This window comes from Moschus berezovskii, chromosome X (assembly GCF_049115385.1).
Source record: "Moschus berezovskii isolate FMDL1 chromosome X, NW_MosBer_1.0, whole genome shotgun sequence".
NCBI classification, from domain to species: domain Eukaryota; kingdom Metazoa; phylum Chordata; class Mammalia; order Artiodactyla; family Moschidae; genus Moschus; species Moschus berezovskii.
In genome coordinates, this window is record NC_142488.1 from 120263902 (window position 1) to 120287901 (window position 24000).

Genomic DNA, 24000 nt, shown 5'->3' on the forward strand with positions numbered 1-24000 from the left:
CCGTAAGAGGTTATGCAATTGCGTTGTATAGCTGTGCTATCAGTTATAGTAGCTACTAATCATATGTGCCTATTTAAATTAATTAGAACAAAATTAGAAAATCAGTTCCTCAGTTGCACTAGTCACATTTCAAGTACTCATTAGCCACATGGGGTCATTGTTTACCATATTGCACAGTGTAGTTATACAACATGTCCATCATCACAGAAAGTCCTGTTGGACTTTCTGAGGATTGAACTCACTCTACTTTTTAAAGTTTGGGTAGAGGAGAAGATACTTCAAAGGGCACTAAAAGTTAGTGACCAAAAGAGAGAGAGAAACTAGATGAGTATGGTGTCATAGAAGCCTTTTAAAGAGACTATTTCAAAGAGGGATCCACTGTTGATTTCTGCTGATAGATCTGATAATATGAAGACTATCCATTGAATTTAGCAATATGGAGATTATTGGTGACCAATTTCAGAGGGGTAGTGGGAGCCAAAGTCACACTGGAGTGGATTAAAGAGCGAAATGGAAGGTGAGCAAGTAGTAACTTAACTATGTGTCTTTCAAAGTTTGACTGCAGAGGGGAATGTAGAGATGAACTGGAGTTGGAGGGGGATATGGGGTCCAGGAAGGTTTTTTGTTTTAAATGAGAATTTAGAACATGATTTATTTAAATGCTGATAAGAAGGAGACTATGCGAGGGAGAGGTTGAAGATACTGAGGGGAGGTGTCTAGAGAATGACTGCAAGGGTAAGATTCCTGAGAGAACCCAAGGGGTTGTAATTCCTCTGATCTTCTTCCTTAAACCAGAAGGGAAAGGAGAAGATGAATAGAGATACAGGTAGGTTTTATATGATGGCTTCCATTTCCTTTGAAGTATGGAGTAAAGCAGTCTGCTTGGAAGAAAAGAGCTTGAGAAGAGTGGGATTCAAAGACTGACAATAAATGTGAAGTTGTGAATTGTTTTTCCAGATAGTAGTAGGAGACAAGTTGACTATGGAAACTTAGACTGATTCCTATCATACAGGGCCCTGTTGAGGTTAGCAGTCAATTTATAACGGGGTGTGTGTGTGCTTGTGCATCTGGTTTTACTCCTTTACATATAAGTACAGAGAACGCAGTTAGTTGGATTTCTGAGTGTCGAGAGTTAGCCAGGTAGGCATTAGCCAGAACAGAGTTGAGTGGTAAGGCAGTTCTGGGTTTTTGCAACAGAGTGAAATGATGCCTTCTGTTTGACAAAAAGGAAAGTGAAGGGCTGCCTGGTGGCTCAGTAGTAAAGAATCTGCCTGCCAATACAGGAGCTGCAGGAGACACGAGTTCAATCCTGGGGTTAGGAAGATCCCCTGGAAGAGGAAATGGCAACCTACTCCAGTATTCTTGCTGGGAAAATTCCTTAAGCACAGTTGCAGGGTTGATGCCCTCACAAAAAAAGGTGGGGGAGGGTAGTGAAAGCAAGAGAGAGTGAATGAATACTGAGAAAGTGAAGGGATCAGTGTGTCAGAGGTTCCCCTAAGAGCAGGTAAGCGGCAAGGAGTTCAGAGTGGGTATTTGAATTAAAGATTTATGAGGTGATGGTGCTTCTGTGACAAAAGGTCCAGGGTATAACTGAAGGTGTCCCAGTAAGACTGAAGGAGTAGATAGGTGGCTGGGGTGGAGGGGCAAGGTCGTTGGATGAGTAAGTTGAAGGTGTTGACTGAGTTTTCAGTGATAATTTTGAAGGGATGCAAAATTAAAGCAAAAGTGTGAGTGGAGAGGAAGTCTTATGAATCAGGCCTGGATCCAGAAGTTTCTGGGAGGTTGGTACATGATCTCATGGAGGAGGGAAGGGAAGGCACTGGCGTAGTCCAGTGGGTGAGCCTCAAAGAAGGGATTTTTCCTGAGAGAGGAGGAGAGGGAATGGTCTGGAGATGGCATTAGGACAAATAAGGACACCAGTCTTAAATTACACAGTGTGTGAGAGACTATAAATAGTCTCTACTTCTGAGGGCCACAGGGGGAGCTACTCTCAGGGGCCAGCCAGTTTGCAGGTGACTCTGGTTTTCTGGATGCACTAGATCACCTGGGAGAGTGTTTTTAGAAACTGCCAGTGTCTGGGCTTCACCCCCAGAAATTCTGTTTTCTTGGCCTGGGGTGGGGCCCAAGTGTCAGTATTTCCTGAAAGCGCCTCTGGTAATTCTGATGCTCTCTCAGTTGAGAACTACTGAAAGATTCAGGGAGTATTCAGAGAAGTTGAGGAAAGAGGAGTGTTAGCTGATCTCAGAGGTCAAAAGGGCTGGCAGGGAAGAGAGTAGACGGTTGGGTGGAGGGGGTAATTTGTTCTCTTTCCCATGCAACATGGTGAGAGAGCATCTAGTGGTTTTTGTTTTGTAAGCAGTTTCTGGAATCTTCTGTTAAATGGATCAATTTATTTTTTTATACTTGCTAAAATGTATCTTTCAAGATCCTGGGACAGAGAGAACACTTTCCTGTTCTAAGTTTCTATCTGATACAAGCTGCTCTTTTTAAGTTTTTTTTTCTACTTTTAATATAAATTATCAGAGAAAGAGAGGACTGTTTGTGTCCTGAAGGAGGTTTTCCCTGTATCTTGAAGGCAGTTCTAATTGACAGTCCTTATTCATGCCCTTTTTTTCTCCTTACAGTGGCAGCCTCATTAATTTTCTTATTGCTAGTCCTCTTGCGTGCTATTTTTCCCCCATTTTTATCCTCTATGTTTATCTCTTTCTTCTGATCACTAAATCTGTGTAGATAGAAATGTAAAAAAAATGCAAAGAGAGAGAGTCAAAGGTTCAGAAGTGGATTTCTGCCATAAGAAACTACGATTTTCATTTCATTTTCTCATTTCTTTGTTATTTACAAGTGTGAAAGAGTCCAGTTCTGTAGTCATTAAATGCCTTCTGTCTGTGAACTCTGATGTCATTATTATCAATAAAGTAACTGATGAGCCCAGTTTGCCTGGGGCTTTCCTGGTCTTAGCTTTAGAAGTCTTGAGTCCTAAGAAGCCCCTCTGTCCCAGACAACCCCGGAGACCATTGAGAGTGTTGTGTTGGGTAACCCTTATGTGCAGCCTGTCTCTTGCCCTCAAAGAGCTTATAGTTTCCAGGGCCATGAGAAAGCAGTATGTATAATAAATCAGTTAAAATAAGAATATAAACAAGGACATGGGTTTCCTGGATCACCATAGCCAGACAGTTGACACAGACGGTAAATATAAGGCTTTAGAAAAGGGGAGACAGTATGTTATATACATAAGAAACTGAAGTCCTAGGTAACTTTGCTTCTAATTACACTGTTTTCCAATTAGCTATAGTTGAACCAGACAACTCATGGACATGGGTCATTATATTATTTTTGTGAGTTTTTTCAAGACATAGATTTTTTACTGGAGGTAGATGAGGTATGGATGCTTCTTTTCAGAATAATTCAAGCCGATCCCATTATGCTTTTCTTCTTTACTTAGCTTATAAATTCAGTTGCCTGAGTACAGTCTGTACCTAAGGAACAAACCATCCTATTTCCATTTTTCCCTTCACACTTCAGAGAGTCATATTATGTTATTTGGATTTGAAGTGGTAGGAATTTCCAGCTAGGAGGTGTGAGGGGGGTGGTTGGAGAATTGATCTTTTGCTAGAATTTGAAGGCTCCTACAGTGACATATGAGCAACATATCAGAATATACGAAACTATGATTTTATTATGCATCATGTCACTATATTGGGCTGCTCATTCACACAGTTCATTAGCCTACATTAAATTTTTCTCCGCATCACCCCCAATACCACCACCGCAACGAATCCCTTGATCTTATAGGTATGCTTCATATATTAGAGGTCTGGAATGTTTGCGATCTGGACCTTCTTCTATTAAACTGGTAAGTTGAAAATATGATCCCAAGAAAACATTATATGTATATGGATGTCTGTTCTTTTTAGGTGGCTGCAAAATTCGGATTCAAGGGGACTGGACCAGAGAGCGACGCTTTGAAATCCCTGATGAGGATCACTGTGTGAAGTTCGTCTCAGAGGTCCTTGCTGCTCAGGAAGGTAACTCAAGCCTCAGCAGTTTTCTTTCTATTTGTATGGGACATGCATACAGAGACAGGTGGCTGTTAGCAGAGTGCCTTGCCCATGGAGCCTTGATAAGTGATTTTTTTTTGTTGTTCAGGAATGACCCCAGGGATAGGTTAGGGTAAGTCTATTCAGCTTTAAGGACCCTGAGTCAATTTCCAGAATCTTCAGTTTCTTGCCATGGCCAGCTTACTGCAGACAGTAATCCTCCTCCAGCCCCAGATGGTCCCAGAGCTGCTCTCATTTTCTTAGTCTCTTCCTTTGTGTTCAGGAATGGTGCTAAGTGAATGGCCTTTGGTGGTGGTGGTGGTTTAGTTGCTAAGTCATGTCCGACTGTTGCAACCCCATGGACTGTAGCCTGCCAGGCTCCTCGTTTGGTTATGGTAAGTTCCATTCAATGGAATGGTTGTTCCACTCTATGACCCCTATCTCTCCAGCTCAGTCACAGCTTCTTGTTCCAGACCAAAAGGAGTCATCCAGCTGGTACCAGAAATTAGACACTAAGGACAACTCTTCGGTTTTTTCAGGTACTGAAAAGATTCTTTTTTTCCCTTGGTTGCTATGATGATTGCAGAGTCAGTAGATTTTATCTGGGCAGATAAGATAATGTGGAGTAAAGTCAATGTCAGATGCCTTCTCCTATGGACTGGTTTTGGAGTCTGTACTCACCGCCTCATGTTCAGTCCTGGTACTTTCTGTGGCACACTAGCTCTTTTGGAGCCAGCTTAGCAGAGGGGTAAAAAATGCAGACTCCAGGGGCAGACTGCCTGGGTTTGAATACCAATTCTCTGACTTCCTAGTTATATGACCTTGGTCAAGTTACTTTGACATCTCTGAGCTTCTGTTTCTTTTTCTGTAACTTAGGAAGACTTTTTAATAGCACCTATCTCACAGGGTCTTTGTGACAAATGAGATAGTGATATAATCCCTAATTATCAACCAGGCATTGTGCTAAAAGTCTTCTATAAATACTCGCTCTTTTAGTCACGTTCCAAGTTAATGTAACTTACTAGTTATGTTTATCATTCTAGTTAATATGTCAGCGGTTCAGGGACAGATGTGCTTCTTCCCCATCTACGTTATCACTGTTCATATACCTTTCTGTTTGGTAACGCAGCTGAGCAAATAGGGGTCAGACCAAAACCGCTGACCAAAGCAAAGTCCTATCTTCCTGAACAAGTTGGATGTTATCTTCCCCGCCTTTGACTCTGGGTTCTGCATCCTTCAGGGCTTCTTGGATTTGAGGATAATTTTTCATCTATGAATTTGGACAAGAAAGTCAATTTGCAGAATCAGCCTATAGGGGTTCACCGGGAACCTCCACCCCCACCCGCTTCAGTGAATAGAATGTAAGTCCTGTGTTGAAACAGATTTCCCATGCGTGAGACTTCCCTGGTGAAGGCAGTTTCACTTCTAAATTACTCATTTATTTGCTAGGCTTCCACGTGAAAAAGAAGCTTCTAACAAGGAACCCCCCAAAGTGACCAACACCATGCGGAAGCTCTTTGTACCAAACACCCAGTCTGGACAGCGGGAGGGTCTCATCAAACACATCCTGGCAAAGCGAGAAAAAGAATATGTGAACATTCAGACTTTCAGGTTAGTCTCTCTTCTACTTACGGAGGTGAAACATTAGTTACATTAGTTGGTATAGCAAAAGATGTTCTTTTGGTATTTAAGGTATTAGTGTAATTAGCTTATTTCAGAATAAAAGCATAATAAAAAAGAATGGTGAGCTGATTCAAGCGCCTGTCTTTATGAGGTCAGTAACCTACATATCCGCAATAATGCAAATGCTACAATTTCCTTTAGATTTTCTAATTACTAATCATACCACATCTACTAATAGTATCCACTCAGAGAACGAAGTCAAGCTCACTTGTACTAGAGAATTGTCTCCTAGCACATTCCGTAAGCACGTGTGTTTATCTGTCTGACCTGCTGAATTTCTTCTTGCCAGTATTGGCAAATTAAGTCCACCGTTACCGCTAGACCTTAATTTTCACTTTCCTACTTTGGTAAGGTAACTAAAGGAAGTTTCACTCAATCCTCTTGACTGGGAGGCCTATCTTGGATTCTCCCCTCTGTTATGTTTTTCATTTCATCTTTACTTGTTGATGTCCTCTGTTTTGGATTCACTGGATGTGGCGTGTGGAGTGGTGTAGTGTGACGTGTATCTCGATGTGCAGACCAGCAACACTTTGCTTTGTTATTTGCGAACAGCATGTACCCTTTCAGTCCAAGATTCCAGTCCCATCTGCTAGCCCATTATGCCTCATTTATTCTAATTCAGTCATGACTATATCCCTGTGCTGAAGCCTCCAGTTCTTCAGATTCCCCAGGATGCTTATATTTGTATGTAAACAGTTAAGACAGTCATGAGTTTTCCCTTCTGCTTTTCCCCTTAATACTATATCTGTCTCAACAGAATTTCCTCCACAGATGTCCTTGTAATCCTTCAAGAAGTGAGTTTTTGGATTTAACTACGGTTCCTTATGGAACAGTTATCCATATTAGACATCCTTACAGCGTGAAGATACCTCTTTCCCATCCAGAAGCTCTCCCTTCAAATATGTTTGGATGGAATGTAAGAGGAAGGAAATGTGGTAGAGCCATTAAATTTGTGTTTTTTAAATAGAAACTTGATTCCTTTCTCTAGGTTTACCTGATGTGAAATTTAGAGAGAATAAGCCCACTGCCTTTGCATTCTACAGGCAAGAAGGTTTTTTGGTATGTGTGGCAAAGCAGCTTGAGAAATTGCACTGGCTTATTGTGAATATACACTTGTATAGAAGTAATGTGAGAACTTTCTTTAGTTCACACTTTACCTTTGTTTCTAAATTATTTTTTGGTATTATATATTAGATTTTTTGTTGGAACATGGAACGTGAATGGCCAGTCTCCAGATAGTGGGTTAGAACCTTGGCTGAACTGTGATCTGAATCCTCCTGATATCTACTGCATTGGGTAAAATACATGTCTGGAATTTCATTTTGGCTATATGTTTGATGTTATTTTATGTGACATTTTGCCCTTTTTTTCCCCCCTGTTTGTAAAAACCTACTGTAGACTATATATGAGAGCTAACTTGTGGGTCAAATTTGTGAGATCATAAAGGAACAGATACCTAAAATGGTGTGAGGAAGCATCTAGTTCTCTCAAAACCCATAGAAAACTATATTCTTCATAGAAACTGAGATCTGAGGTTAATTCCAATAGTGACTATTCCTAGGATATATAAGCAAAACTCTGTTATCCCTTATGGAAGTTTTTTTGTGTTTTGTTTTGCCTATGCATATACTTGTCGGGGAGTCTTCTGAAAAGAAAACTACTTGTCCATACTGATCACTTGAATCAGTAGAGCAGTTCTCTAAAATTCCTCTCTCCCACATTCGTTTTTTCACCTAATGTTGCAGAAAATGGGACAGGATGTAGTCAGAGATAATTATGGGATGTAGATTTCACATCCTCTTGTTTTCTCAGATTCCAAGAGCTGGACTTGAGCACAGAAGCCTTTTTCTACTTTGAATCTGTGAAAGAACAAGAGTGGTCCTTGGCGGTAGAGAGGAGTTTGCATTCCAAAGCCAAGTATAAGAAAGTAAGCCGCATTTAATTATCTTTTTTAGTATATGACTAAATAGCACTCACTGGAAGTTACTCTGTTTATAGCTTGTTCCAAAAGAATGGATTAATTGAATTCTCCCCCATGTGTTACCAGATAGGTCAGACTAATGCTTTTCATTCCTATTTCCTAGAAAAAAAATTCCCTAAGCTTCTCTTTTCTATAGTTTCATTGCTTGGCTAAGTTTTAAGAGAAAGGAAGAATTTTACTGTACTCATAGTGGTAATTAACTAAAATGATATATAAGTGATTTTTTGCAATAAGAATTTAAGATTGAAATTGTTTGCTTACACGGTCAGAACTGGATGCTTTACAGAAGAGCAGTTTGAAGCATGTGGGTGCATTGGGTAAGCTTTGGAATTGGAGCAAGAACAGGAGTGTTGTGGAATTTAAATGAGTTTAAAACATGGTTGTAAGTCAAGAGTAGAGTTGACTTTAGCAAGGTGACCTAATTTGTTGGTCTTTAGAAGGCACATAGTAGAGGCTACCAAAAGAGTTATTTTAATTATGCAGCTACCATACCAAGCCCTTCAAAAGGAGTCATCTGTCTGAGTAATTTTCATTTGCACCTTCTTACACCTGATGTAGGTGATAAGACTCCTGAAGATGTTATTCCTCTCATATAGACTAATACATCGGAGAAGGCAATGGCAAGCCACTCCAGTACTCTTGCCTAGAAAATCGCATGGACAGAGGAGCCTGGTAGGCTGCAGTCCATGGGGTCGCTACTAGTCGGACACGACTGAGCGACTTCACTTTCACTTTTCACTTTCACACATTCGAGAAGGAAATGCAACCCACTCCAGTGTTCTTGCCTGGAGAATCCCAGGGACTGCAGAGCCTGGTCGGCTGCCGTCTATGGAGTCGCACAGAGTCGGACACGACTAAAGTGACTTAGCAGCAGCAGTAGCAGCAGACTAATACATATTTCAGACATATTTCTAGTTCACAAAGAAGTGAATAGGATTGTTATATATTTTATTAGGAAATTGTAAATCAGAAACTAGGAAGGAGAGGCAAAAGGAACAAGCTGGGATAGAGGCTTTGTCTTTATTATTCAACTTTTTAATACTGCTTACTCATGGTAGGTTAAAATGTGATTAAAATAATGAATCTAGAGCTGAGGGTACTCGTTGTCCCTGAAGACTTTTACTGGTCAGAGCCAGATTAGAGCTTTCCTGGAAAAATTTTGTTTCCTCTTTATGAGGTCCATTGGGAAATTAGAGGATTTAGATTCAAATTGAGGCATGATTATATCTTATTTGTGGAAAATTACTTGTGGGAAGTTAGATATGTGCAAAGAATGGTATTAACACAAATCTCTTCTAATTCCCTGGAACTTAAAGGTTCAACTAGTCCGCCTTGTTGGGATGATGCTCCTGATTTTTGCCAGAAAGGATCAGTTGCGATATATCCGTGATGTTGCTACAGAAACAGTTGGAACTGGAATCATGGGAAAGATGGTGAGTTACTTTGGAGTTGAGCTTGATTATGATTTCATGTCCATATGAAGTTTAGGTGCTCATTGTGTCTTTTGTACTAACTGTGAATAATTACTGTTCCTAACAGGGAAACAAAGGTGGGGTAGCTGTGAGGTTTGTATTTCACAACACTACCTTTTGCATTGTCAATTCCCACCTGGCTGCCCACGTGGAAGAGTTTGAGAGAAGGAATCAAGATTATAAGGACATCTGCGCACGAATGAGTTTTGTGGTCCCAAATCAGACCCTCCCACAGCTGAACATCATGAAACATGAGTGAGTGATTAAGTCTTCTTTAGCCTTTGAATAGTGGAGCTGAGAAGAGACTAACCATGATGAGAAACTATAGAAATGTGCAAAGTGAGAGATTACTGTTTAGGGACTGGGTTCACAAAGAAGAGGAAGGTTTTGAGAACTAGCAGATGCAATGAGTCAGAGAAATCAGATTTGCTATCAGAGTTAAAGGTTAGTTCTGTCAGCGGACATCTGAGTAGTGGTGGAGGGGGTCTGTCAGTTGTAATCAGTTTTAATTATTATTTATTATAAAATAGAAATATTTATCATAAATATAATAAAAGGTGAAAGGAAAAAAAATCCATCATTTTTTATCTCTGCTTTCCCCATCCAGTCCCTCCCTCTAGAGAAAACCATTGTGGACAATTCACTGTGTATCCTTCTAGATCTCTGCTGTCCAGTATGGCAGTCCAGTAGCCATAGGTAGCTAATGGGCACTTGAAAGTAACTAGTCCAAATTGAGATTTGTGGTGAGCATAGACTATACAGTGAAATTATGGGAAAAATGTAAACTATCTCAATTTTTAAAATATTGATTACATGTTGAAATGACAAAAGTTTGGCTATATTGAGTTGAATGGAATTTGTTGTTAAAGTTATTTTCACTTGTTTCTTTTGTTTCTTATATTTAGCTGCTAAAAAATTTTAAATTACATTTGAGATGTGTGCCCTGTTTCTTCTGAATAGGACCGTTCTAGACTTTTATCTCTGCACATGCACATATATACTCATTGTATAGGACTGTATTATCCAATTTTTTGTGAATTATTTTCCAAGCCAGTAAACATAGATCTACATTATTCTTCTCACTGACTGTGAATCATTCAGAAAAGGGGCCATGGTGATTTAAAGACACCAGTGGTTAATATGAAAGGTTAGTGAATAATGGGACTTAATAAGAACAGAAACAAAAATCAGTTGAGGAATGGATTGTTAGTAGAAAATAGCTGTAAGGAAATGAACACTAGTAATTGAAATTCTGAGAGGGTGATGAGACTTGGAATAAGTGGTTTGAGATAGGAATTAGCAGGAAAACAAAAGATAATTTGAGGGCTATTAGAATCAATAGAGTGGGGTAATTGAGGAAAGAGTAGGGCAAGATAGTGATGTTGGCCTGCTCCATATTGTCTCAACTTTTAGGATCATATGGAATTCTGCTTCACAGTGGTAAAGCAAGTCCTTGACATCAGTGGTCATAAAATTGACCTGAAATTCCATAAATTTATTTACCTGGGATTCCTTCAATTTCATGTTGCATCAAAGATTGGCAAGGAGACCCATTTAGAATTTTAAATAGCCCATTTTGGTGCAGTCATTTCAGGGTGTCCCTTGTGGGGCTCTAAGCACACCTAGGGGTCTGTTGCTGTGATTGGGAGCCTATGGCCTGTGTGGGCTGCCAGTCTCCTTCCTTCCTGGGACTTGGACTGTGGTTCCCGGGCAGGGGTAGATAGACTGGTGACAGCAGAAAGCCCTGGACCTCTGTTTGCTAGTGGGCCCTGCCTGAGAGAGATGTCATTCAGACTGTGTAGACCCTTGTGGAGAGTCCGTAGAACATCAGGGCTCAGAGAGGCAGAAAACATTCAGATTCTCTTCCCCTAGAGACCTGGCAAGGAGCCAGGTGAAATTTTGAAGCCAGTCCAGCAAATAAACTACATGCTTCTCTGAGGCAGTTAACGCCTTAGCTGCTGAGTCCCACACACACCCCGTATTTCTCCATCTTTGTTCCTCATGCATGCAGCGTCCGTCCTCCCACCTCTTTTCTCATCCCCTTGTCCCTCTCAGGCGTTGATAGTACTCATCCCCAAAGGATAGTTAGCGCTCAAACCCCTTGTCAGATAGTGATAAATGAATGCTTATCAGTAATCTACCCATTTTCCTTCTCTGCATTCTCCTCTCATTGACATTTATGCTGATTATTGCTCCTCTTACTCATATATTTCTTGATCCTCAGTGTCGTCATCTGGTTGGGAGATTTGAACTACAGGCTTTGCATGCCTGATGCCAGTGAAGTGAAGAGTCTTATTAGCAAGAATGACCTTCAGAGACTCTTGAAATTTGACCAGGTAAGTAAAATTTTCTTATAGGTACTTTCTTACATAGCAGATAAAATTGTTAAGCCCCATGGGAAGTGTATCTTAATCTAGAAGTAGATGGAAAGGAAAGGTCTTATTGTCTTGGGAAAACATTGTGACTAGTGAAGCAGTGAATACACACAAGGTTTTTACGAAGTACTTGTATGGGAGTACGGGAGATAATATTAGTGATAAATAGTCAATGTAACATTTATTCATTAAGTCTTTATCAAGAAGAGATTTCAGAGATTTGTATAAATGAGTTGGAGAATGGGTGGGGTTAATTGGAAAACACTTCCTGGAGGAAACAGGCCTTCAGCTCTGTTGATGTGGTTTGGCAGATGGAACGGGGAAAGCTGCTCTATGATTACTTGGCAGGCTCAGCAACAGCTTGGAGGTAAAAGAGGGAGGCCCTATGAGGGGATTGGGGAGCACAGAAGAGAAGTTTGTCTAGGACAAATAGCACAAACTGCAGTCTAATGGGAACTGATGGAGAAGTTGGGACTAGCTGCTTTATAGATGTTAAAACTTGTCAGGGAAGCATTGATATGGTAGCATTTATATAAAACGATATTGAGGAACCTAGTTTTCTGGCAGTTTGCCTCAGAACCTGGCACAGGACTTGAATTTTTTAGTTCAGCATATGGATACTGCTGCTAAAAGTGAATGCTTCTTATTGAGGGGAGAAAATGTTTCAAGTTGATTTGAATGTCTATTTTGTTAATGTCTTTAAATCCTAATATGAGGCTTTTAACCTTCAGATATGGTCAGAATTCTGGTGTTTTGCAGTAGAACGGTTTTTATAGTGAGCCTATCTTCACCCTGTCTACCTTCACATTGAAGTTGGCTGGCTAACTTCTTTGCATTTTTTCCTCTGTCCTGCCTCCAAAGAGGGTACAATTGGAATCTTATGTAATTCTGGTAAAATATTTGAGTGAGGATAATTTTCAAAATGATCTCTAACTCTTACTGAATTTGGCTTTTGGAATTATCCAGTCAACATTTGTGTGCTTTTTTAAAAAAAGCTGTACTCAAACTATTATATATAGGATAAATAAGATCCTAGTGTATAACACAGGAAACTATATTCAATATCCTGTTATTAATTCCTATTATTAATGGAAAAGAATATGAAAAAGAATATATGTATAATTGAGTCATTTTGCTATACAGCAGAAATTAGGAAAACATTGTAAATCAGCTATGCTTCAATAAATTAAAAAAAACCATGCTAACTTCAGGGAACTTATGATTATTCAGATTTCATTTTTCCATTCTACCCTGACCACCATTAGCAATAAAAAATTAGTGACATGCTTATATGAGCATCCTGTCCGTGGGTGAGTTTAGATGCTGTAGGAATGTCAAAATTTAATTCATAAGGCACAGAAATATTATCTATGTACTCTGACAATTGCAAAAGATACAGAAACTAGATGCATTGATCAACCTGATTATCACTTCTATTAAGATGATGTTACCCTGCTTATATGATACATTTTTCTATCTCTAGCTAAATATCCAACGCACACAGAAAAAAGCTTTTGCTGACTTCATGGAAGGGGAAATCAAGTTTATCCCCACATATAAGTATGATTCTAAAACAGACCGATGGGATTCCAGGTAAAATGACAAGAACCTCATTATGGATTTGGTTTAAACCTGATCTTAATTCTGTCACCCTGAATTGCTAAGGGACTGGGAGGTTTTGGGGTCTTGCCAGAAGCAGAGGTAAAAATGTAATGGCTCAGTGCTCTTAGAGAAGAGTTGTTAATTCCTGTGTACTCACAGGTGAGCTCACCTTGCTTGCTTGTGCTTCGCTCACTTGCTCAGTTGTGGCCGATTCTTTGCGACTCCACCAGGCTCCTCTGTCCAAGGGGTTTCCCAGGAAAGAATACTGTAGTAGGTTGCCATTTCCTCCTCTAGGGAGCTCACCTTAAGAGGGGGTGAACTGCTCTGAAGTTTTATGAGCTGCCTGCAGCGCCTTATTCTCTCACCTCAGCAGATTGCTTATTTGATTTTTGCCCTCCTGATCTTGCTTCTATTTCCTTACCTAGTGCCATATTCTGCTTCTTTGCCCAAACCCTTTTTTAGCTCTTTAATTCAGGATATCAGAGGTGAAAACAAAGAGCATGAAAGGTTCTTCCAGCACAGTGATTCTTGAACCTGAGTATACATTAGATTCTTGTGTGTGTGTGTGTGTGTGTATGCACGGCTGTGTCTGACTCTTTGCAACCCCACAGACTGTAGTCTGCCAGGCTCCTCTGTCCATGGGATTCTCCAGGCAAGAATACTGGAGTGGTTTGCCATTCCCTTCTCCAGGGGATCTTCCTGACCCAGGGATCAAACCTGCATCTCCTGCATCCCCTGCATTACAGGCAGGTTCTTTACCACTGAGCCACCAGGGAAACCCTATAATCTCTTGGGGGACTTTTAAAAATACCAGGGCCTGAGCCTGGCCTGCATGACTGCCGGTGGAAGCTGAGAATACTGTCTAATGGGGGCTATTGATTTCCTGATCACCCCTAGTAAAGTGCCCCTGTCAGTATGTGCCTGGTGGCTGTGTCTTCTTACTGTTTCTTCATTCACTATGGTTTCCTAGTTGTTTGAACCCAGAAGTTTGAAAGAAAAAGAGAATTCCCGGGCATCATCAGCTTCTTTAGACTTGGAGTGCCAGCGTGGGGGTGGAGGAGCCTGTCTCCCTGTCCTCTGAGGGAGGAAGCTGTTCAGCAAGTGAAAAGTGACTCTGACAGATCTTGTGCACGTTGCTTTGTTTCTTCCACTTGCCTGACTTGAGAGTCAACCGAAGAGCTACTGATATGAACTTTATTTGTGTCACTGTCTGGATCAGGAGTACAGTGTTGTTTATTTTAATAGAATGATGAATAAGCTTTTTCCCTTCCTTTTATATTCTTATAGGCTGTTATGTGTTCAAACTTGCATGCTTAGATTTTTTAGTTCATCTTTATAGAAGAAGCTCGACTTGTCCATAAAAGTCTAGGTTTAAAGAAATCTCTGCTATTACCCATCTCCATTGATTCAACCCAGTCTAGAAATATAGGATTGGATTTTTAGAGTTCATTTGTTGTCTATCTGTTGTGAAGTGTCATTGCAGTTGATAGAGCAAATTAAGAGGAAGTATTCTGAATATAATCCTGCCCTTCTGAGGTTATTTTAAGAAGGTGCTATCCTACTTTCCCCTGGGGCAACATTATTGAAAATGTAAATCCTGACCTTAGGAGCACTGTTTATTCATTCCCTGATAGCTCAGTTGATAAAGAATCCGCCTGCAATGCAGGAGACCCTGGTTCGATTTCTGGGTTGGGAAGCTCCCCTGGAGAAGGGATAGGCTACCCACTCCAGTATTCTGGCCTGGAGAATTCCGTGGACTGTATAGTCCAAGGGGTTGCAAAGAGTCGGACACGACTGAGCGACTTTCACTTCACTGAGCACCTACTTTCATTAGATCTTGTGCTGCTGCTGCTAAGTCACGTCAGTCGTGTCAGACTCTGTGCGACCCCATAGACGGCAGCCCACCAGGCTCCTCCATCCCTGGGATTCTCCAGGCAAGAACACTGGAGTGGGTTGCCATTTCCATCTCCAGTGCATGAAAGTGAAAAGTGAAAGTGAAGTCGCTCAGTTGTGTCCCGACTCTTCGTGACCCCATGGACTGCAGCCTACCAGGCTCCTCCGTCCATGGGATTTTCCAGGCAAGAGTACTGGAGTGGGTCTCCAGTGCCTTCTCTGTGATCTTGTGCTAGGGGCTGAGAATTCAGTGGCAACCAAGACAGTCCCTTCACAGAGCTTGCAATAGAGTAGGGAATAGTTGAAGTCATTAGGAAAGGAGAAACAGATAACAAGAGGGCCAAACTCAGGTCTGAACCAGTGTGGTAGATATTCCACTCTTGTGTCGTATGTTCTCCTTCTAATCCCTTGCTGTTTTGTTTTATTTGTTTGTTTTTTTTTTTTTTTTGCAGTGGGAAATGTCGGGTGCCAGCCTGGTGTGACCGAATTCTCTGGAGAGGCATTAATGTTAATCAGCTTCATTACCGGAGTCACATGGAACTGAAAACCAGTGACCATAAGCCTGTTAGCGCCCTCTTCCATATTGGGGTAAACACTTGTTTGTTCACACAGTTGTTTGTTTGTGTGTTAAGTATCTGTTCTTAGGGCATTATTTAGACTCAGAATGGATCAGTAATTCGGTGAACCATAAATGTTTTCAATTCATAACCGAATAATCATTTGCAACATTGAGAAGTTAGAGCCCTTGACCCTCCTAAATGCTGTCCATATGGCCTTTTAGTGACACAGATGTCTCTCATGCTGCATAATGTCTAGGTAGCACCCTTCACCTCCTAAAGTTATTATACATAAAGAAGAGCTTGAAGCCAGGTTTTAAAGGATGATGAATAGCTTTGCATCAGAAAAATAGTGAAAAGAGGAAGCGCTGGGAGAGAGGTTCCTGGTGGAAGGCTGGGGACAGCAGAAGCAAAGAGGCACAGACTGGACAGAATACATCATCTGTATGTAACCCTAAGAGGCATACTGTCAGTCCTGCTAACTAAGATACTGAAGTCTTCCAATCCAGGAGCATGGGGTTTTTATTGTTGTTGTTTTTAAAATTTATTTTTTTATTGAAGGACAATTGCTTTACAGAATTTTGCTGTTTTCTGTCAAACCTCAACATGAGTCAGCCATAGGTGTACATATATCCCCTCCCTTTTGAACCTCCCTCCCATCTCCCTCCCTATCCCACCCCTCTAGGTTGAAACACAGCCCCTGTTTGAGTTTCCTGAGCCATACAGCAAATTCCCATTGGCTATCTATTTTACATGTGGTAACGTAAGTTTTCAAGTTACTCTTTCCATACATCTCACCCTCTCCTCCCCTCTCAGGAGCACAGGTTTGTTTTGTTTTGTTTTGTTTTTAGTTTATTTATTTTAATTGGAGGCTAATTACTTTACAATATTGTATTGGTTTTGCCATACATTGACATGAATCCACCCTGGGTGTACATGTGTTCCCCATCTTGAACCCCCCTCCCACCTCCCTCCCCATCCCATCTCTCTGGGTCATCCCAGTGCACCAGCCCCGAGCATCCTGTATCATGCATCGAACCTGGACTGGCGATTCATTTCACATATGATAATATACATGTTTCAATGCCATTCTCCCAAATCATCCCACCCTCGCCCTCTCCCACAGAGTCCAAAAGACTGTTCTATACATCTGTGTCTCTTTTGCTGTCTTGCATACAGGGTTATCGTTACCATCTTTCTAAATTCCATAAATATGTGTTAGTATACTGTATTGGTATTTTTCTTTCTGGATTACTTCACTCTGTATAGTAGGAGGAGCACAGGTTTTAAATTTCTCTTTAACTCTGTTGCATCCTGGGCTGGAGTAATGGCCAATATTTGAATTGTTTTGTCTCCGTTGTGAGTCAAGTTTTTGTTTTCCTGTTGTATTTTCTAGGTGTATATTATTAGTACACAGGTTATATTCTGGGATCTTGTTGACTTAATTTAGATTATTCCATGTAGATTTTCCAGACCTGAGGTCATATAATCTACAGAATCTATATAGGGCAGTGCATGATAGAATGGACCTTATAGCTAGGCTGCTTAAACTCTCATCCCAGCTCAAACTCTTTCTAAATGTAACCATGGAAAATCTATGCAACATCCCTGTACTTCAGCTTCTTCCTCTATAAAGTGGGGATAATGGCATCTCCTCCAGAGGATTAATGAGTCAAGACACGCCAAGAGCACAGTAAGGCGGATTTCTTTCCTCTGTGCGTATGCAAATTGTTTTGACTTCTGAGATTGGTTCTCAGCGATATGTCTTATCCAGCTCCTGTCTTAGAGGGGAATGACTTTGGAGCATTTCTTTTATGTAGAAATTTAATTCTTGGTCTTAGAATAGATTCTAAATTTTGTTGAGTCAATCATGACTTTTGTCCGTTTTGATATTTTAAAATAATAATGAGTAATGATAGTATGTGTTCCTCGAGTAGTAGCTAGTATGTAGCAGACGCCATGCTAGGCAGTCTATCCACATCTTATTTGCTCCTCACAACAATGCTTTGAGTTAAATATTTCTCATTTAACAGATGGGCAAGTGAAAAACCAGTGAGTTTAAATAAACTTCCTTAAAAAGCATTTTAGAAGAAGAGCTGAAATTCAAATCTTAAGCGTGTCTAATTCCCAAACTTACAGATGATCTTACCACTAACCCTGCAAGGCCTCCAGAGGTCCAGAGAACTTACTGAGTACATATACCTTCAGATACTACTTTTTGCCCACTTAACTTCTAGCTTAGACTTGTAGACTGCCATGTTTTCTTCATTTGAGTTCTCTTAATCCATTTTTAAAAGGATATCTTCCTCCCAGACACTAACATTTTTAGTTTCATCAGCTATGCTTAGCTTTTCTGTGTATATATTTTTTCAGAACCTTAGAATATTTCTAATACTCCATACATATTAAGTCAAAACTCCCAGAAGGATACTTACAGTTTTTTCATGCTTTCTGTGTATTTTTGTGCATCTTTAATAAATGTGGCTCAGGTAGTAAAGAATCTGCCTGCAAGGTAGGAGACCTGGGTCCAATCTATTCTTGCCTGACGAATCCCATGGACAGAAGAGCCTGACGGGCTATGGTCATTGTGGTCACAAAGAGTCAGACACAACTAAGCGACTAACACATACATATTAATGCAGAGCTCCCAGCAGGATATTTACAGGTTTTCCATGCTTTATGTGTATATTTGTATATCTGTAATAAAGGTCTACCTTTCTGGTTTTTAATACTTTTTAAATTACACAGAGATGCAAACATGTTTTCTCTTTAAAAATAAGCAAAATTCAAATGTAAAGCTGAGATCTTCAGCACCCATTCTAGCCTCCACTCCCACTTTTGCCCAAACCCCTTCTCCCTAGCACGGCCAACTACCCTTATGAATTTCTTTTCTTTCTAGACCAGCACTCTCCAATAGATTTTCTGCGATGATGGAAATGTTCTAAATCTGTCCTGTGCAGTCCAGTAGCTACTAGTTGCAGGTGGCTACTGACCACTTGAAATGTGACTGAAAGAACTGAATTTTCAATTTTATTTAATTTGAAGTTATTTAAATGTAAAATTCCTTATGTGACTACTGGCTGTTATATTGGTTGGCACAGTTCTCGATGTTTGCATTTACTTTTCTGTTTACCCATACCCAAGATGGTATTATTTGTGTGTTGCTGTGTATAAATGGTCTTATACTATATGTGTTGGTATACAACTTGCTATTTTTTAATTCAATGGTATATTCTAGAATGCTATCCATGTCTTTATATAAAAATCTAGCTCATTGTACTTATTTCTTAATTCTGATTTTGTTGGTAATTTCTTTTTCTAAAATGGGTGTGTTAAGTGGTGACATTCTGTGGTGACACTTTTCCCTTCATTACCCTTCATGTGCATTAAGGGTTTTGATCTTGATAATGCTCTGAGAAGAGCTTTGATTTTATTGGGTAACCACCCCATATTTTGGACTCTTAGGCATGCTATGATTAGAGGCTTTAAGAACCACATTATGTTTCTTACCACCATTCGCATCAGTGACTGTTAACAAAGGGACAAAGTGCTCAGGGGCCAATTAACTTAAGACTTGCTGTGGGCTGGCTGAGATTAAGCTGAGATGGGTTTCCGACCCCTACACTTGGTAATGGGATCTGTTGCATTAGTTCTCAGACTTTGGTGGATTTCAGAATTGCCTAAGAGCTTCAAAATGCATGGACCCTGTCCTCTGGAGATTTTGATCTGTGGGCTGAGGCATCTATGTTTTTAAGACCTACCCAAGTCGCATACATGGTATTTTGGAAAGGGTCTTATGCTAGAGGTTCAGGTAACACCTCTGCTCCTAACTGGCAGTGAGCAACTTAGTTGATTTTTTTGTACCTCGAGATTCTCAACGGTGAGAACAGTAATCCTTGCTTTGGTCACCTCACAGGTTTTTGTGAAAATAAGATGACATATGTAGAATACTTTTTGAAATAAAACTTGCAAAATGTTGAAGAAGAATTTTAGAAGTATTCCTCTTACCCTAACGATGGGTTACCCCTCAGTTCTCTAAATTATGGTTCAGATATGTAAAAACCTCTGAGATATTTGAGATATTTGCCTCAGCTTTGATTATGTTTCATGCTTTTCTTACAGCCTCTACTGTATGCATCAATCTGTTTTTTTAAATTAAATTTGTAAAGTTTTCTATTCTGAAAAAGAAATCAGGATCTTATTAAGTGAAAAGGCTATGTTAATTTTGTTCATTTGGAGCATCGATTTGTATAAAGTTTTAACAGTAAAAAAAACAAAGGGCGCAGCTATGTCAGGAAGCTGAAAGTGCTGTGTCAGATGGGAGTTTTTTGACCTGTTAGTCAGAGTAATTTGTTTGTCTGTTGTCATGCTTTTACTCTGGGACATTTTGTATTGGCTGTTTTCTAAAATGGCCATATGGTCTATTTACTAACATACCTTTATCATCATATAATCTGAGCATCGATATTATGATTCTTGGCATTGTGCATAACAGCTAATAGAGTTAAATGCTTTAGTAATTATTTTCTGCTATTTCAGTGCTTCATGATCATTGTTGGAAACAGGTATGTTTTGACACTGTCAATTTGTATAGTGCTGGAAATAATATTTAAGCACAGTCATCACATTTTCTCCACCACTAAATTACTTAACAGTGGAGCAAAGAATATTCTTCCTAAATATTTATTGCCAAGCTTCTTAGCACAGAGGTGTAACTTTTCCAAGAAGTTAACCAATTAACCTTACCTCTACCTTGCAGCGTGTGATTCTGTAATGCTTATTTAATTTCTGTTTGTTTTACTGACCTTTGAAAGATAGTTAGATTCTTCAAGATATATGAGTTGAGAGCACAGAAAACTAAATAAGGATCTGTTTTTTTTTTTCCCAGATAAAAGGTGTGAATGAAACGAGATTTCAGAAAGTGTTTGATAAGGTTGTTTGTACCACAGTTTATTTGAAATGATTGCTGTAATGACCGGTTTTAAGCTGTTAGGTAATCTCAAAGGAAGATGAGCTGCAAGCGTGCAAGACTGAAAAGAGGGTTTGTTTTCTTTCAGGTGAAGGTTGTGGATGAACGGAGGTACCGGAAAGTGTTTGAAGATATTGTACGCATCATGGACAGAATGGAAAATGATTTCCTTCCTTCCTTAGAACTCAGCCGGAGGGAGGTGAGCATACCCAGCCACCCGTCTCCTGCCCATAGTGGTCAGCACAGGGGAAATCGTGTAACTATCAGAGTTGTGAAGACTGTGTGAGCTGAACACAGACTGCCTCTGTTCCAGTCCCTGTGCTGCCACCTAGTAGACATATGATTGTAGGCACCTGTCCTACCCTCTCTGAGCCACAGTTTCCTTTTCTGGATAAAGGGACAGTTGTGAGGATTACTTGAGTTAATACATGTGAAGCCCTTAAAACAGCACTGGGCACAAAGTAAGCCCTCAGATGTTAGCTGCTCTTATTTAATATTTCACATTTGCTGGTTAATTCATATCTTAGGAACCAGAAGTTGATCACAGGATACATGCCCTGATCCGAGGTCAGGCTATCCTCTCAGGATCCCAGGAACAATCAGTAACCTAGAGAAGTAGTGAGACCTGCCTCACTCCTCTGCCATTGTGAGAGGGGACGGTGGACAGCTGGCTCGCTTGGCGAGTACATCGGCAGTTAATAATGGTTAATAATGACCTTATTCTTTATTCATATTCTCTATGGAATAATCCAACTGACTTTCTTCCCCTACTAGTGATGCATGTTTGTGTCTGTCTGTTATTCCCCAGTTTGTGTTTGAGAATGTGAAGTTTCGGCAACTACAAAAGGAGAAGTTCCAGATCAGCAACAATGGACAGGTTCCCTGCCATTTTTCTTTCATCCCTAAGCTTAATGACAGCCAATACTGCAAGCCATGGCTTCGGGCTGAACCTTGTGAGGGCTACTTGGAGCCAAGTGAGTTTCCCCTTTACCATTGTCTCTGCTCGCGATGTACTGTCCCCTCGTGACTCCCATCCCGTCCCTTTGTTTAACTTCTTGTTTTCTAACCACACGTCTCTCACCTTCACTGTCATTATATTGGGGTTCCTCCCTTTTTTGTGTGTCCCATCTCTCCTTCATCACTTGATGATTTTTTTAGAGGACAGTTCTTCTGTTGGTTCTCATCCCCTTTCTGCTTTTCCACTGGAAGTTTCTGTTACTGTGTCTCATCTTTTACATTTCAGATGAGACTGTGGATATCTCCCTTGATGTGTATGTCAGCAAGGACTCTGTGACCATCCTGAACTCAGGGGAAGATAAAATTGAAGATATTCTCGTCCTCCACCTGGATCGAGGCAAAGATTACTTCTTGACCATCAGTGGAAATTACCTCCCAAGTTGTTTTGGTACATCCTTAGAGGCTTTGTGCCGAATGAAAAGACCAATCCGAGAAGTTCCTGTTACCAAACTCATAGACTTGGTAAGAGGCATCGTAAGGTGTGAATCTCCCTAAGATGGAAATTTAACAGTGCTTCAGTGATGTCCTCCTTGTCTCTGTGCTTTCTCTTTGGTCAGGGCTGATGGGAGGAGGTGGGGGGTGGACCACAAGCGGTGAATGTCACTTTACTCTAGCACGCCTTTCATTGGATTAAGCCTAAAAGGAAAGAGAAGAGAGTAATGTGTAATTGACTCTTGTCATGACTATAATAGATAATACAAAGTTCACTGAGTGATATTAAAGCCTCCCTTTTCAGAAATACAATGCTTAATTGTTACACTCTTCATATTTTCAAGTCATTTTTGTATAAATTAACATGTATATGAGGTCCAGTGAGGGTTATGGTGATATTATCCTCATCAAACTTATGAGAAAACTGAGGCACAGAAACAATAACCTGCCCAAAGTGGAATAAGTTAGTGATGAATCTGTCACACAGATTTTCTCACTCCTAGTCCAGAGCTTCTCACTGTATCATCATATCTGATCCAAGTCAAACTTGGCTGTTTATTGGAGCTGAGACCATAATGAAGCTCAGGGTACCTGCCTCAGAGCCCCCGGGGTCCTTACCCAGGTGCAGGCCCCTCCCCCTACTCACCTGTGGCAGGTGGAATCAGAATCTCAGGGTGCAGGGTCTGGGAATCTGTGTTTTTGTCAGCATCCCAGATGGTTATAATGTGCACTGAAGTTTGATACAAGTTTAATGTGACTCAACTGGAGAAAAGAGAAGAGGATTTCCGTTTCCCAACACCAAGCTATGTCCTTATGGAGGAAATGCTTATATCTTCAGGAACATAAATTATTTAGTAACAACTGTTAGAACCTTTCTCCTATGGAGAAAGGAAATGGAAACCCACTCCAGTATTCTTGCCTGGAAAAGTCTATGGGCAGAGGAGCCTGGTGGGCTGTAGTCCATGAGGTTACATGACTGAGCGTGCATGCAAGAGGAAGGTGGAGGAAGATTGGTTGGTAGCAATAAACTGGTAGAACTTAAAAAAAAAAAAAGAACCTTTCTTCTAAGTGAAAATATTGTATTTGTCTGCAGACCTCTCTGGGATGTACACTCGGTCTTTTACCAAAGAAAATTAAATGATGTGACAGCCATATGTTATCATTACCACCAGTGTTCACATTGACCCTTTTGGCTCAGCTGGAGCAGTGATTGTATCATCTGGCAGGGAGGACTAGACCGGCGGGCAGGCTGCTGGCTTGTCGGAGTGTGATCCGTTCAGTTGCCATGGAATTGTTGTAGCGATGACTCAGATGGCAGATTAAAACGCTTGAGCTCATTCGCAGCGTTCTTTCTTGGAATTGTGCTTGTTTCCCTAGAGCCCTCATGACTGAGTGTATTATTTTTCATGATACTTATTTTTTTCTTCTACATCATATTCCTGTGTTTTAGATTTGTTATTTCACCTTTTAGAATATATTCTAAATGAAGTTGTTTCCCTTTCTTTTTCCTACCACCTTGCCTCCATCCCTAATGCCATTTCCCAGCTTTCTTGTTCCCAACTTTTATTATGAAACTGGCACATGTGCAGAAGAATTGAAAGAACGTACAGTAAACAACACCCACATGCTTTACACACATATACTGACATATACCTTTTTTTTGCTATGTTGCTCAAAACTAAGGGGTGATGTGCCACTTCCCAGTGTACACTTTGACCTGCTTCTTGAGAAAAAGGACACTTTCTATATCAGCACAATGCCATTATGACACCTAAGAAAACTAGCCAGTCAATATTCAGATTTCTCCACTTGTCCCAATAATTCCTCTCATAACTTTGTAAAGCCAAGATCCAATTCAGATTCATGCAGTACATTTGGTGAGGTCTCTGCAGTCTCTTCTAGAGAACAGTTCTTCCCTTTTTTTCTTTTGATGATGTTGGCTTTTTAAGAATCCAGGATAATTGCCCAGTCAAGGGTCTGCC

At 40.4% G+C, this 24000-nt stretch overlaps 1 protein-coding gene across 4 annotated transcripts in view; it reads left to right on the forward strand.

Moving 5' to 3' along the window:
* Positions 1 to 24000, forward strand: part of OCRL (OCRL inositol polyphosphate-5-phosphatase) — a 53679-nt gene that overhangs the window by 14871 nt on the left and 14808 nt on the right. For all 4 annotated transcript variants that reach the window (XR_008687469.2, XM_055438243.2, XM_055438245.2 and 1 more), the window contains exons 5-18: positions 3915 to 4025; positions 4487 to 4576; positions 5278 to 5398; positions 5487 to 5648; positions 6915 to 7016; positions 7533 to 7647; positions 9018 to 9134; positions 9241 to 9428; positions 11398 to 11509; positions 13032 to 13141; positions 15496 to 15631; positions 20658 to 20768; positions 21378 to 21543; positions 21813 to 22048. Coding sequence is in view for 3 of the 4 variants with exons in the window: in XM_055438243.2 (XP_055294218.1) it covers positions 3915 to 4025; positions 4487 to 4576; positions 5278 to 5398; positions 5487 to 5648; positions 6915 to 7016; positions 7533 to 7647; positions 9018 to 9134; positions 9241 to 9428; positions 11398 to 11509; positions 13032 to 13141; positions 15496 to 15631; positions 20658 to 20768; positions 21378 to 21543; positions 21813 to 22048 (1877 nt within the window). In the remaining variant the exon portion in view is untranslated. The remainder of the gene's footprint in view (positions 1 to 3914; positions 4026 to 4486; positions 4577 to 5277; positions 5399 to 5486; positions 5649 to 6914; positions 7017 to 7532; positions 7648 to 9017; positions 9135 to 9240; positions 9429 to 11397; positions 11510 to 13031; positions 13142 to 15495; positions 15632 to 20657; positions 20769 to 21377; positions 21544 to 21812; positions 22049 to 24000) is intronic.